Source organism: Chaetura pelagica, unplaced genomic scaffold (genome assembly GCF_000747805.2).
Source record: "Chaetura pelagica isolate M959 unplaced genomic scaffold, ChaPel_1.0 scaffold20, whole genome shotgun sequence".
Lineage (NCBI taxonomy): Eukaryota > Metazoa > Chordata > Aves > Apodiformes > Apodidae > Chaetura > Chaetura pelagica.
In genome coordinates, this window is record NW_009951958.1 from 3,785,515 (window position 1) to 3,801,445 (window position 15,931).

General features: G+C 41.0%; 1 protein-coding gene across 1 annotated transcript in view; it reads right to left on the reverse strand.

Moving 5' to 3' along the window:
* The window catches only part of PSMD1 (proteasome (prosome, macropain) 26S subunit, non-ATPase, 1), a 68,757-nt gene extending 54,763 nt beyond the window's left edge, over positions 1 to 13,994 (reverse strand). Inside the window, exons 1-15 of the mRNA XM_009999747.1 lie at positions 13,940 to 13,994; positions 12,828 to 12,901; positions 12,431 to 12,600; positions 11,454 to 11,659; positions 10,004 to 10,147; positions 8,964 to 9,190; positions 7,506 to 7,566; positions 6,327 to 6,455; positions 5,098 to 5,186; positions 4,368 to 4,446; positions 3,508 to 3,681; positions 2,487 to 2,598; positions 1,669 to 1,865; positions 1,189 to 1,284; positions 573 to 637 (exon numbers count right to left, since the gene is read on the reverse strand). Coding sequence (XP_009998049.1) covers positions 573 to 637; positions 1,189 to 1,284; positions 1,669 to 1,865; positions 2,487 to 2,598; positions 3,508 to 3,681; positions 4,368 to 4,446; positions 5,098 to 5,186; positions 6,327 to 6,455; positions 7,506 to 7,566; positions 8,964 to 9,190; positions 10,004 to 10,147; positions 11,454 to 11,555 — 1,475 coding nt within the window. The 5' untranslated portion in view covers positions 11,556 to 11,659; positions 12,431 to 12,600; positions 12,828 to 12,901; positions 13,940 to 13,994. The remainder of the gene's footprint in view (positions 1 to 572; positions 638 to 1,188; positions 1,285 to 1,668; positions 1,866 to 2,486; positions 2,599 to 3,507; positions 3,682 to 4,367; positions 4,447 to 5,097; positions 5,187 to 6,326; positions 6,456 to 7,505; positions 7,567 to 8,963; positions 9,191 to 10,003; positions 10,148 to 11,453; positions 11,660 to 12,430; positions 12,601 to 12,827; positions 12,902 to 13,939) is intronic.
* Between the last annotated feature and the right edge of the window lie 1,937 nt (positions 13,995 to 15,931).

The window sequence follows — 15,931 nt, forward strand, 5'->3', positions numbered from 1 at the left end:
TTCCCTAGTCTGATAAAAAACAGCCAAAACATCGCTTACCTAGGGAACTATAAGAGTACCAGAGCACTACAAAATACCAGTTCAACAACAGTTTTCACTTTAAAGAGCCAAAGCGAATATCATTACTATTTTGTGATGGGTTTACATTACCACAGTGTAAATCAAATAACCTGTCAGGGTTTAACAGTGGATACTTAAAAAACAAGAAAGACTAGTGCAACATCCTTCTTCAGGCTATTTTCACTGAAGTCACAACCTCCAGGAATGTTTTAGATACCAATTAAGCAGGCATATTTGTCTGAGCACTGCTGCTTTAAGAGGCCTGGCACAAGCACTGTATATTTAATTTTTAATTAACTCTTAATCCTGCAGATATTAATTTTTCATTTGTCAGCTTCATCTAACTCTACCCAGACAATTAAGCTATAAGACCAGAAACCTACAGAAAGGCTCATCAAGCACCTGCTGAACACTAAGGAACACTTTTGCAAAAGCAGTTGTGTACCTATTTCCTGAAAATTTAACAGACATCAAATTGAAAGCTGTGGAAGTGACCAAGGAATTTACTGTACCTGAAAAGAATGAAGCCAAGTGACTCAACAGCTGCCCGCCTCACGTCATCATTCACATCACTCACCTACAAGAGGGAAAACAAGGCATTCAGAACATAGTTAAAATAACTGAGGACTCCGCAACATTTCAGGTCAGGTGTCAGGCACATACATAAATCAAGAAGACAGAATTAAAGAACATTAACAATCATGTTCAGCCTTAGCTGAACTGGCCTCACCCTTGCTCACAGACTGTCTGTCTGTCAAAGACTGCAAGTCTGTCAAAGAGTAGACAGACCTTATCTTTTACAGTTTGAGTTGTTTTTTTCCCAGCCCATCATTACACAGAATTCACTGCAAATCCCTTACCAGCTACTTTAGGAGTACGTGTTATTTTTCCATAGGTACCATTTTTGTGATACCAGACCGAATATTCTCTTGCTGAAAAGTCTACTTATCCTAACGTCAGGAGACCCTGCTATTTCTAATGATAACATTAAGAAAACCTTCCATCACTTTACTATCTCTGATTTGGACCAGGACATGTAACACTGTGGACACAAAGCCTGTCAAAGTGATGTGCTTACTCTCTCACCACAAATTTCTTGCTATGTTATTCTAAGCCCACAGTACTTACTGCCACGTGCAGTAGGCGTCTGATGGCCTTGTTGTTCCCTGAGCCACAATATGCCATAGCAACCGTGTACATGCCGGAACGACGGAGAATTGGATCCTGGAAGAGAAAGGATCAAAATTTAACAACCATCCAGAGAATCAGAAATTCTGATTTTAAATCTGCTCCACTCTTGGGCTTAGAAACTGCACACAGGTAGCCTGTTTATTATGGATGAGTAGCAGGACAATCATCAAGGCAGTGTTGTCGTTACCAATTTCAGAGGGACAGAAAGTTTTTATGCCACAGGCTGCCAGGAGAGTATCTGACAGATGTGTCATTCTTTTTCACTATCTGCTGTTGACCTCTGGAGATGATCTAGTCCAACTCTTCTGCTAAAGCAGGTTTGAAACAGCCAATGCACTGTAGCTGGAGATCCCACAAAAGGCCAGGAAGTCATCCCTGTAACAAAAAGGGCCAGGCATGAAGTCACAGCTAACTTACCTTATCTCTGCAGAGACTCTCAATGAGAGCATCTGCCTCCTCCATCCTCCCATACATGACCAGAGCAATTCCAACTGCAAGGCCTCGCAAAATCTTTTCATGCTGGGTTTCCTGTGCATAGCCAACCATGTCCTCAATAGCCTGAGCATTTTTAGATCCCAGCATAACCAATCCCAGTGCCAGGCCAGCTGCTTCACCTGCACAGCACAGAAAAGCAAGAAGAAAAATCAGGCAAACTCTGCTCCCAGAAGCAGTCAGTATTATATGTAGAGAATCACACAAGATATAGGACAACTGATCATTTCTGGACACCGCCATGCTCAGCAACCTTTATTATTCATGGCCAAATGTGCTTGTAATGATAACCTATCAGTCACATCTTTGTGCTCTTCCCTACCAAGTACAACTTTCTTTTCCTTGGGCCAAGAGCTGCTACCTTCCTGTCAACCTCTGCCAATGCAAAAGTAGCCCCCACAAGCTTCTCCAAGCCTGTCCCTAAGTCGAAAAGGGCACATGGCTCTGGAGATCAACCACACTAAATTAAAGCATATGAAAAAGGAAAGAATAGAGCAAAATAAAAATGTCTTATCAATATCTGGCATAGTGCCACAAACCAGTCCTGACAGGACCTCTGAACCTTACTGCGACATAACTGAAGAACCGTGTTGATCAGGAAAAGGTCAGTAAATAAACTGCAGCTAAGGCAACCTAGAAACAATTTATGCTGCAAACAGAAAACCTGAAAAACCAAGACAAAAAAACCCCAGATATCTGATAAGGCCTCATGTGGTTATTTGCTTTGAAAGCAGACCATTTACCTGTCACTGCATCATCCTGGTATAGATTTGTTTTCAGCAAATCATAGACATCTTGACGTGCCGTCCCCATGGCAGCCAGACCCAAACCCAGACTGCCACCGTGTCGGACAATCTAGAGGGGCATATGCAAGTGTAGTCATCATAAAACAGGGAACAACACAGTTCAGCTGAAGCAGGTATCTTTCCATCAACATAAAGCTGCAAACCCAAAATTATCACTTGACCTGTTAGAAATACCACTTTTACATTCTCAGACAGTAACTCTGATGAAAGAGGCAGAAGCTAGAATAAAGACAGCAGTTCAAAAGCCCATAAACAATGAGTATTAGCTTTCCAAACAGCACAAGAGACTTTCTAGTATGTTTAAGGTCTTTTTCCCCAATGATTTATGCAGTAACAAATGGGAGCAATTTGTGAAAATTGCTGCCTAGTAATAGCTTTTTTAAATCAGTACCCACTTAAACAGTGTACATCCCTTTTTGTTCTAACAACAGACACAGAAAAGGCACCATGTTTGAAATCCATTCACAGATTAAATACATAATCTGAAATTACTCAAAGAAAAGAATGGAAAATACTAATCTATTCCAAACTTTAAAAGGGACATTTTGTAGAGGTCTAGAAACAGTAAGTGATGAGTAAAACACTTCTTTTTGCATAAGATGCATTAAACCTACATGGCAGCAGAAGCCTTCTGTGGGTTACCTCTTTGACAGCTACACTGTAAACAGTAACAGTGCCTGAAAACCACAGGTTAATTAGCAAAACAAAGTAGATACATAAGCAGCAAGAAAAATGAAGCTAGATTCACTATCAAATATGTAAGAGTTTCTTAAAAATCTTACCTAAACCTTAAGCAATAGGTTGTTAAAATCAAACTTTATTTTTAAAGCCCACGAAACGTTCAAGTATCACACCATTGCCACTGCCTTAGTTACTTCTAACCCCCACTTCTAAACCAGTTAGCACCCTCTGGATATTCCCAACAAAATAAAGGTTCATTACTGAGCCCAGTACATACATCATTACTGGCATTCTTCAGCTGGTTCAGCAAATAGTCAATTATGTCCCCACCATGGTTCGCATGAATGAGACCCAAGGCATAGAGACCTCCACCTTCCTGGTAGGCTGACCCTGGAGAGGTGTCCTTGGGAAGGTATGTTGCCATGAGCTGTAAGGCTTCCTTCTCATGACCCTGTATGTCCAGTGTCCAGCAGGAAGAGGAGACAATGGGAAGCAAAAAGTAAAAAAAACAACAGACACCAAAAAAATTAATTATAATATTTAAACAAGTCAGGAGAAAACATGTTATAGCCATCACTTTCTCCACAAAAATCAGCCTTTCAGCAAAGAATCCTGCTGTACTGGGATTAATGAAACACCAGTACATGAGTCTTCATCAATCACTTGATCACTGATCTAAACCAGAACAAATTTGGCCTGAAGCTACACCGATTCATTTGTTAGAGAACTTTAATGAGGGCTGAAGCACAAAAAGGAATTACAAAGTGGTACACTGGTACTGTCTCTAAACTACTTAAGGAAAATACACCTAAAATGTTCATAGCTAGAAACTATACACTTCACAGCTCAAAGGAAGAGTTAGGAAGTTGTCTTCCTAACTCACTCCTTGAGCCATGCTTATCCTAACACCTTTCTGAAGATGAGCAAAACATGCTATAAACTACACTAGGTATCAGATGAGATGGACTTGATAAAGCACAGCTTCTCTTTAGGGCAAAGACAATTGTTACAGCTGTGCCTCACGTAAGTCTTGGTAAATGGGAGTGTAGGCATCTTTCAATATCCCTGCTTCAAATGTTGCCAGTGTTCGGACGTCAAGCATTTATTCTGAAGAGAGGGGAAGGAATGCACTGTTACCTTGTGTATAACACCCAAGCTGGCAGTTGCAGTAAACTTAGCCCAGTTAGTGGCCCTGGCCAGCCACTCCAAATTGTCTCTGGAAAACAAAAAGAGAAAAATTACTCAAAAGGTTTTGATACTGCCAATGTCTCACCCTACAAACAAGGCTTCACAGCACAAAAGACTGCTTTCAAACCAGAAAGCAGCTCTGGAAGGCAAGAAGGCCTTTACATTTTATGCCGCTCTCCCCTTCACAGCTGATTTTTGGCTGGTCATCGTCAAGCTTCTACATATTGGTGATCTCAGTGAAAGATGAAGAACAATTGCTCAATATGCAGCCCATCAGCTCTCTAGGAGAAACACAAACCAAGTTTCTGGAGCTTTCCTGAAGTCCCTGGTAAGGTCAGCACTGACATTTCCTTTCCAAGAGTCATTCAGCACTGTCAGTCTCTACCAAAAATGATACATCATCTCAGAAATTCTCCAACTAGTAAGCAAGGAGAGCAGTCATTCCAGATCTCCACCCTCCAAACTGCTCTCATGGTGAGCAAATAAAGCCGGTTGGTGAGGACAGAGAAAAAGAAACTATTCCAGCTTCTTCACTCTGCCTCCACATTAGTTTTCCAACCTTTTATTTACTCTCCTCTAAGCCCATCAGGATTCTGTATCCATGCTTTTGGAATTATCAAGGTAAGTAGGGCAAAAACATTGTTCAAATTACATTGGAGTGTCCTTGCCATAGATTTACCTAAGGAACTGGTCACTGGTTGTACCACAATGCATAAAGGAGTTTGCTATAACCGTTGCTGTATGACACACGGAATTCCGCACTGCATCCTGAAAGACCAAGAACAATCAGCATCACCCACCAGCAAAAGACATGCCCTAGGTCAATCAACATGTTTGTCAGTACACTAGAAAAATGGATCATAATCAGCTTCAATTTAACCAGCAATTTCCCTTTAATCAAAGTTAATAGATTGTTAATACATTGTAATATATCCTCAATCCATCTTTCCAGTGCAAAGTAATCCTTTATTTGAGCTCTTGCCAGAGAGACAATTCCTTCAACTGCAGCTCAATGGGAAAAGCCCCTTTCTGCTTCCCAGAACTGAGCACTGCTGACATTTCCAAGCCATTCCTAGAATGCTATGCAGGATCATTCCCAAGCATTTAACCAACAGATGTAAAAGATTTTCTAATACACTTGAAGTGCTTCCTGAAGTAGAGGAAGCCACCAACAATCACCCCCTACCATTTTTGCTAATAACATGCATCTCATTTCACACACAAAAAACTTATCCTATGGTTTTTAATAATAATGCAGCTTCAGAGAACCTAATTTACCTGTAAGCTTTTATTTGCCCACCCTTAAGAAAAAAACTTCCAAACCAAAAACAGTTACTCAATTTACCAGTACTGCCTGGTAAGTTTTGACCTCAGTGTGGAAATACTTGTCTCTGAGCACATATTGGGATTCCTTTAGCCCAGCTGAAGGTCTGGTCTCACACAATACCTCAACAGACACCAACACACTGTAACCTACAGTCCTGGCTGACTCCCTCCCCAGCCAGCAGTGTTTCACTGGATCAGTCACAGAGCTAGAGGGTGAGTTGATCCATCCTACTGACCACATGCAAAGCAAATGGATTCCAGATTCCATTAATCTTCCAGATTAATTTCTAAAAATTTATCAGCAAAAACACCCTAATAGCAGCCTGCCATTAAAGTCATGGTAGCTGTAAGCTGAAACAATCTCATATCAGCTTCTCTGAGTGCAGTAAGCTTTTCCTCAGCCTCACAGGTTTAAGTTTTAAATGTTAATTTATCATGACCAAAACACTGATTTGTATCCCCAAATCCCAGTGAGGCTATGCTAAAACATAAGATGTTGTTGTAAAATAACAGCAACGTGGGCAAAACAAACAGGATGAATCAGAGGAATCCATGACAACTATATCTAACATAGCATCTTACCTTTGTGTTTTTGAGGATCATGAGGTCTGTATTGTTGTTTCGTATTAAAAACTGCAGATGTAACTCAATGGCCATTTCTCCACTTAAAATTTTAATCATTTTTGAGATCTGGTCCTTAGGCTCTGGGTTCTTCACATACAAGCAAAAAAGAAAAAACGTGAGAACCCAACTACAGCTCTCTTAAAATATAATTCATGAGAAGCCACTCTGGTAAGCTCCCATCACTGTATTTCAAAGTCTATCAGGATTTAGGACTAAAAGGACATTGTTTGGGCACAAGCCCAAACCTCCCAGATAGTGAAGCTCTTTTTCACACAACACTGCAGGTGGGAGAACAGACTTTTTGAAAATAAATTTATTTCATTGAAAGAAAAAGGATATGAGTAACATCTGATATTTTGCAAGCTGCTATGTCTGGCCTTGAAGATATGATCAGTCTCCTGCAAGAGGCAACCACTTTATAAATCTGAACCTGGAAGTTTTAACAGAGAGGACCATAAAAACCACACTATGCATGACCCTGCTGACCTGAATCAACATTCTTTGGAGTGTTAGGAGTGAACACACTTCCTTCAGGACTTGGGAAAAGAAATTAAGCAAGAAGATTCTAACCAGCTGGCCCACCATCCTAGCCAGAGACAACACCTTCCCCCTTCACAGAAAATAAACTACATGTCAGCATCCCTTCCTGTTATTCCCACAGAACCATAGATTCTATGCAGAACTACAGCCAGATTTCAGAAGGAGAAAAAATAATAATCAACCTAATTCATCAGCTAAGGTTCACATGGATTTCATAAGGAGAAGAAAAAAACCACTCAAGCTATTTCAGCACCAGCAGACAAACTTCAGGCCCCTTCTTTTGGAATGAGTTAATTATTTCAATATCAATTAAAAGAAAACACGTAAGCCAGATCCCTCTGTTATTCTCCTTTTTCTAGGTTCAGTAATTCCTGATAAAATCTGCCCACTTTCCACTCTCCTCCATCTTTCACTTCTGAACTGCTGGACTTTCAGACTGTCAGATACTTGGTACTCAAAGATATCTGTCACCTGTCTTCAAGCAAGACAAAAGTAGAACCCCATTCTTCATTAGTCACACCAACCTACCAGCCCCAGAGATTTAAAGAGAACACGTAAGAAAAGCTAAGCAAGGCATATTTTGGAAATGGCACTCACGATTTCTGCAGACTTCCCTGCACAAGTGCTTCCTGGTTTCTCTTCTGCTTCCATAGCATCACTGAAGTAAAATAAAAATGAAAAATGCAACCCAGTTCATCACTTGTAACTAGCCAAACACTGTAATTAGGGCTAACATGGTCTTGAAAGAGTAGCCTGGGATTTGGAAATGCTGATTGGACAGAGGACTTCTGACACAACAAGGGCTGACTCTCCAGAGGTCACTGCTGAGAAGCAAACTCCTCCCCAATTCAATTTTCAGGGAACTGGAAGACAAAGGCCTAGAAAACCTCATCCTTTATTCCATCTAGATGAGATTTTAAAAAAAAACAACCAACAACAGATGCTTGTAGGGAATGAAAAGGCAGAGACAGGTGAGAAAACAAGGTCAACAACTAGGTACAGTTACAATAGGATAATTATATCCTTCAGATCATCACTATTAGGATAGATGCTAGTGTTGAAATGGGAACAAAAGCTGTAAGTTTCTGTTAGCACTTTGTCCTAGCGCTTCACAGCCTGAATTGTAACTTTATTTGTGCCTTTCATTTTATTTCACTAAAAAGAAGAGGAGAATGCTTGCTATGCTCACAGCGCTGATTCAAAAGCATTCAGAGCTAGTTCCTCCCAGCCGCATAAGCCCTTATATTTAAACAGCCTTGATGCAGGCAGCATTCTCCACCACATACTGTTAAAGACAGTGCAGGGATCAGGTTGTGTACAGACATGACAGCTCTGGTGATTAAAGAGCAGTTGGAGTACAAACTTCTTCCATGCTTCCACTGAGCTAGGCAGCAACCTTAGTCTGAATTTGTAGATTCTCTAAAAACTGAGGTTTACAGCAAAACTACTTATGTCAATTATCTGTAAACTATCAAAAGAAAAAAGTAAAGATGATGAAATGGTTAATAACAACTTTGATTTTTTTAACAGAGGCTTCCTGCAGCTAAGATCCAGTCATGTTGACCACTGAACAAGTTTGGAATATTAGGACAAAATTAATACTGGATTTGAACTAGCTCTTTTTAACTATAAATACAAAAGGGTCTGTAACACTTCAGCACCATCTGAGCTCACTCTTCTCACAAGCAGGTAGCAGCTCACAAGCTGTGATGTGAAACCAAGCTTGCACAAAGTTGCCATGGCTTTTTGCTTGAACTCTTGAACCTTTTCTTAGCCTTTACCAGTTGCTGCAAAGACCACACAACATCAGGGTGTTCCTGAGCAACTCCCACTATGGCTTAATGAAATACTGCTCATTAGCTGAGTCACGGTAACTCCACCACGGTCACCTCAACTGCAAAGGAACACGAGTTGTTTCAAACAGCAGATTCTGGCAATATAAAATTTTGCCCTCAGCAAACTGTGGGTTTTTTATTACCATGACTTAAACTAAGAGGCTCCATCAGAGCACAACTGTAACCAAACAATGCCACTTTCTCAAGCCAATCTCCCCACCTGTCCTTCTCCGATCCAGGGACGGTGCCAGTGTTGGTGGATCCAGGCACAGAAGCAATGGGAGTGCCAACTGTGCGGAGGTTCTGGATCACAGAAGACAAGAACTGCTGGCTGGCACTTTCATACAGATCAAAGCAAATCTGGTAGGCCATGAGAAGGTTGTCTTCCTTCACCAGCTTTTCCAAAATGTCACTCACAGCCTGTGGGTCGTCCAGAAAAATCAGGCACTGAGCAGGAGGAAGGGAAAAACAGAAAAAAAAGATGTTAGGAGAAGACATTATGTATTTCAGAATGAATAAGCCACACTCCATCTCCCCATTCCCTGATCTGCTGCTTCCACAGAACAACCCTTCAAAGAAACAAAAATCTCTCTCCTATAGGAGATAATAGAAATCTTTGAAGAGTTTTCATACATCAATTTGAAAATAAGTCCAAGACATGTCCAAACAAAGTCAAGACACACCATTCAAGCATTCCTATTTCTGCAGCTGCATCTTTGGAAACTGACAGTGTTGCTGTGCTAAAAACAGAAATTTCAAAACCATGTTAAACAAGCATCAGCCATTCTATAGGGATGTCAGCTAAAATGGAACAGGCATAACACTCCTGAGTCACATGCACATGCCATACCAACACTGGCAAAGGCCTGAGAACACCTGAACAACTCCCTGCGTCTAAAAACTTTCAGACAATCGCTTACCAAAACCCAAAGCACTGCAAATGTTCTTTTGAGGAATAAATAAAATTCCAAGCCATGAACCTTCCACCTGATACTCCCCTACAAAGGCTTGAAATATTCTGTCATAGTTGTAGACATCACAAAACTGCCCTTGAATATGTTTCTTCATCTATAAATCGATTTAACAAACCTGCAATATTTGCATCTGTTTTTCAAGTTCACCTTCACATATATTTGAAGCACACAACCAGGAAGTTATTTATCTTCAGAAAAAAACACAGATCAGGCAGCTGTCAAGTCAAATACTTTTAAAGAAGATGAACTTTGGACTGATCTTTCAGCAGCACTCTGAGAGGTTTACCTGGCACACGTTGATGAAGTCTGGTTTCTCCAGATTCATGTAGATTTTAACTAAGACTCTCAAGACTTTATTACGGAACTGTTTGTTCTGCATCAGAGACATACAAAGCTTCAAGCTGTAGGCCAGCATCCCAGGAACATCATTCTGCAATTAAATATCATGGATATCAAGTCTGAGTTTGGACTGACAAGCAGGATTTAGAAGTTAAAATAAAGCTACCTCCTTTCCATTTTAAAAAGCAGAGCAAGACATGCACAAATAAACCTTCGATTTCCTTTCCCATTTTCAGAAAAGCTTATATGCAGGTGGCACATAGTGTAAAGAAAAAGCACTATCAAAATGTCCAAGATCAGTTCAATACTGTAGGTAAAACATGCAAAAGATTCATTTAAAATTTCAACTGCTATTTTCCCCTCTTCAGCCTTCATGTTTGAAAAGTCTTCCTTGGATGCAGTGAAATTTTCTGCACTAACATAAAATGTCAGCAAAAGAAACGATGCATCAAAAAAAAGATCCTCAACACTTATTTCTTGCCAGAGGCTGAGAAACAGACACTGTTTGGTTACTGGATTTCAGACTGTAACTTGAAATGAGGGATTTATAATGGGCAATAAAGCTAGTAAATACCCAGGACATCAAACAGAACAGAGAAAGCAAGATGGATGCCTTGTGATTATCAATCCCATCTACACAAATAGGAGACATAAAAAAATACAGGAAAGCTGTAACCTGAAAAGTGATATTTAAAGGATTTAAACCGTCTGCTCTGGCGTATGATTGAGATGCTGCAGCACAACAAGGTTACACACAAGTGCTGAGCTGCTGCAAATGACTACAGGCATGCTGCTCTCACTGCCGTTACTAGGTAGCATGACCTACCTGAAGCCCTCAGTGAGAGGCATTAAGTCCAGACTGAACTGCCTTGCAATCAGGGCAGGCTAAGGCTGCACACAGCCACTTACTGAAAATGGGAGCAGCTCATCCAACTACTGCATTTTTTGGTTATTTAAGTGCCATAAATAAATCACTTACCCGGTCCTAAGGATCCCTTCTCACAGGGAATTACAGCAGATGACAGGCACAACAAAAGAGAGGAACTGTTCTTACATTATACCAGACCCAAGACCTACCTAGTCCAGTGTCATACCTCTGCTAGTAACAGACAGGGAATACCTGAAGATGAGGACACACAGCCAGGCTTCCTGGGAATATTCTCCCAGCAAATTTGAGCTCAGGCATTTCTTAAAACTAAGGGTCTAGCTACACTTGATAGCCCTGAGTGACTCTGCCTTCCATTAACATATTGAACCAAATACCCCCAGAGTTTCATCTTTTATTCTCTTCATAAAAAAACAGGGCAAGTTCCACAGCAACATGGCTCTTCCACTGCACCTCTGGATTCACACCTAGGAGAGCTGGGCTCTAGGCACCTCCTGCCTCTTGCACTTACTGACTCCAGGATGGTTTTCTCAAAGACATCCAGCCTGCGTGTCTCCAGAGCAATGCCAATGGCCTGCTTGTACTTGTGGTCATCCAAGCAGCGCTGGAACATTTTGTTCACTATCCCTTCTAGCCTTTCATCAACAGGCTTCTTCTCTCCTTCTGGCAGCTCTGCATTCTCCACGCACTGCTTGGTGTAGTGATCGATACATTTTGCTGAAAAGACATTGAATAAACATAGGGGGAAAAAGTCAGTTTCCTGCAGGTCTGCAGTGTTTTACAGGTGAAGAGACCAGCAAATACAGCACATGGGAAACTACACAAAGGTGAGGCACAAGAACTATTTGTGTAGTCATACAGAGATCCTAGTGGAAGACACTTATATTCCCTCCTAACAAACTCTCATTTTAGTGCTGAAACTAACCAGACATTTTTAGGACACAATCTTTGTTTAAATGACACAATATTTTAAATAAATGAAGCAATAGCAGACTTTCTAGCTCCACTGCAAGCACTAGCTGGGGAGATTGAAAACCAGCTCTGGTCCATCATGTCCTGTACAGAGCAACTGATACCAGCAGACTAGACTTTAAAAAGACATTCAAATCATCTGACTTGCTATCTTGTTAAGGGTGGATAAAAAAATGGTACCACTCAGTCAGGTGTGCAGCTACACTTATTAGCTGATTATTTCCAAAGTTATGCTGACATCAACAATAACATTAGAACACAAATGAGAAAAAGGACAATAAAGAACCAAAACAATTTTGCTACTAGGAACTTGCAACGGAATCATAGTCAAGAATAGAAAAACCGCCAGAACTCCTAAGTCAGTTCTATTACAGGAGTGCCAAAGCAGGGGAAACAAAGCAAAAATAAACTCGGTAAAAACAGCTGCAGTGTCAGTTTAAGTTAATTCAAGAGAAGCAAGACAAATATGGAGAAAAGTATCTAAAGAGCTTTTCTTCTGGAGCAACAGCTGCTTACCAATGATCGTCTCCACATACTCCGAGTTGTCGTTGACATTGAAGAGGTCACCTGCTCCCAGGGCATAGTTCAGTGACTCCTCAAAAGCTCCCAGGTGGTAAAAAACCTTAGAAGCAACTAGAGCAGCAAACTGCCGGCTCCGAAAGCCCTCATCTTCATAGAGAACTTCACTGCAAAGGAGAGAGAGAGAGAAGAGCATCGGCTTCATGTGCTCAGTTCTCTTTGAGCCACTTGACAGCTGGGACCAGAGCTCCAACCCCATATCCATTTATATTACTGCTTTCCAGAAAGAACAGAGCTAGACACTGTACTAGCCACTACCAAGCAACCAGAACTACACCCGCTTCATATCTCATGTTCTTTTTAAGCAGCACACTGAAGTAATGTCTCTTCTTACATTTTGTCCACTGACTCGGATATTTCTGCCCAGAAGTCATTGACAACAGCATTCAACTTGTGAAGAGCAAACTCCTACAAAAAATAATACAAAGTTATATTACATTAAAAAATGCATTTGTTACCTCTCCCCAGTAAAAATGAAGTATAATTTAAGACTGACATCACAAACACTGACCCATTTCAACAGCAAATTCTACTCTAAAAGATCTTTGTCGGCATTCACTCATCCTTGCAAGTCCTTTGCAAATAAAGGGCTGTTCAATTAACAGGCAAAACAACCCTGATATTCCTCTTCCCATCCCTCTGGGATAAATGACTGGCTAAAATGTCTGATAGGTGAAATTCCCTAAAATACGAATCTTTAAAAGTCTTTGTGGCAAACTTAGTGTATCACACTAGGTATCACTCTGTGGTCTATGCCAGCCAGCTCTATTTCTTTGGAAGCAGTACTTCAGCAGGTGAACAATATCCAGACTAGGATCAGCTCACTTGTCACCAGTTCCAAGCAAATGCAGGGCTTGTTGGGCTCTATCAGCACCTGCCTCTGCTTCCAAGCAAAACCTCTAGGTGATTACCAACATCACAAGATGCACCTCCCCTTCTTTAAAGGGGCCATGTTAACTCTTCCAATTAACCAGCTGTCCTATGGATTCATACACTCCATAGACTACAACATTTCTGTTGTTGTTTTCTTCTCCCACGACTATGATGATTTTTTTTCCAAGGGAAAACTGTAATTGTTACTTTGTTTTACATTGCTTAAATGATGCTAAATATTGGAGATGTTCTTCAGCTTTGAATTTTATGCAGTCAAAATGCAGTCTCCAGAACACTTGCAAGTAACAAAGCCCCATTGTCATCAGAGAGCTGGGAGCTTTGGTGAGTAGAGATCTTTGCATGTGAAGCTTCAGCCTGATCCGTGTTCACAACAAGGCAGTTTGCCATATTATCATGTTATTTAGACAATTCCTTTCAGCTATCAGACTAGATAGAATTTTGAGGCACATCTGTTTCTGTCCAACCATTAAATATTGAGGTCCACTAATTTCTGATATCAAGTTCTCAAAGTAATGCATTTGCTGTTGTTGGCTTCCAGATGTAAGAGTTTACCTTGAGCTGTGGCTCTTCTTCATCCAGAAGAGAGATAATTCCAGCTGCAAAACAAGATCATAGTCAGCCTTGGACTCCTTCTGTTTCAAAGTGTTATTTAGTTCAAAACCAACAGAACAGGAAAGAAGCCTGTCTCTGGAATGCTAGTTTTCAATCTTTAGTATTAAAATTTATAGACCAGATCTAAGTTTGTATTAAACATGATATAAAATAGTTCAGAATTTATAACTGAAACTGAGTGTTTATAAAAGATGATCCTTCTTAGAGGGAAGCACATTATACAGGAACTCAGAGAACATGGGATCACTTCCAGCTCCATCAGTAGTTTGCTGACTGCTCTCTAGCAAGTCACTTCCCACTTTCCTGAGCAGCAGAAAGATCATGTCAAAACACCCAAAGTTTTTTCATACCAGGGAAGCAGGCCTCATGGCTAAGAGAAGATGTGCTGTCTCACAGCTTTAACAAGAATCTTGACACTGTCCCAGAACACTTGTACAAATAACAGCTACAGAAATACTGTTTAACTGACAGAGAGATTGATGGTTATTTGGGAAGTTCAATCTGAAGAACGGTTGTAGGTCATTTCACTGTCAGACTGCAAGCATGCAACTGAGAGGGTTGGAAAAGGATCTGATCAAAGTCCAACACAATTCACTGCTTTTAGTCTTTCAACTGCTGTACAGGTTGGTAGCTGTTTTAGACCTAAATGAGATCTAAAACTGGAAAGGGCAGACCTGAGTTTTCAAAAGATCTTGACAAATTTAAAAAGAGAGTGTGCAGGTCAGAACTCAAATGCACAAATATAGAAAGGAATCTGAATAGTAGAGTGGGTTGAGATGAAACATGATCAATAATATCACATGGCTGCAGTGAGAGGCAGAGAACTCCAATCTCACATTGAGATGTGAGAGTGTTGCCAGGCAGGTGTATGAGTCAATCCTTCCCTCTGCTGGGCACCATATTTTAACAGTTATGAGCAAAGCAGGGGTTCAGAACTGAGCAACAGGAACAAGCCACAGAATGGTTTGGGTTGGAAGGGACCTTAAAGATCATTTCATTCCCACCACCCAGCCATGAGCAGGGACACCTTCCACTAGGCCAGGCTGCTCAAAGCCACGTATCTGATCTGTATGCCAGACATGAACTGCAAGACCAAACTTTATTTGAAGCTTCAATTATTAAGGTTTGATGACAACAAAGGTTTTCTGACACTAACACTGTTATTCACTTTGCCTAACAAGGCTGTAGAACCACCATTATCAGAGATTTTTTAAAACCAGGCTAGAGACAAGTCAGTCAGTAACACCAAGTGAAGGAGCACCGATGGCCCTTAGGCAAGGCAGGTTCTGAGCCCCCTCCACAGCTCCTTCCTGCTGTTTGCTGCAACCCTATTCCAAATGTATCACTTTAATTAAAAAAAAACAACAAAACATCAAACTAACTAACTAAACAAGCTTCTGCATATACCTGACCCATTGAGAGGAAGCAATTTCACTCCTAATCAACATTTCATTTCTACTTTCAAAAAAACCCTTTGAAATTAATTCTTACTCCTCAATTCAAATAAGACTTAAAGCAAAGGACTCAAGCAGAGCTACCAGCAAACCATTGTCTTCTGCACTGTTTCTCACAAAGCCACAACCAGTCACACATTAATTTCTGACCTGAGCACTTCTAAAAATATTTCTCATATTTTCTCATGCTATGAAGCTCTCCGTGGATCCAGAAACAGTGTTTAACATCTAATTCCCCACACAGGTCGTTAGCCTGGACTCTGGAGGCTGGATTTTCCTCTCCAAAGCGTTTGCATTTCCAGCCCCCTCCGAAGCTCCAGCCAGTCCCTTCCCTCTGCCTCACTCCCTGCTTTATACATCCCGGCCTTGCCCACGTCAAGCAGGTGAAGCCCTGCAGCCCCGCGCCGCGGGGCAGGACCACCCCGGTACCCGTCGGGGATCCATAAAGCCCCCCCAGGGCCCTCATGAAGCACCGGCC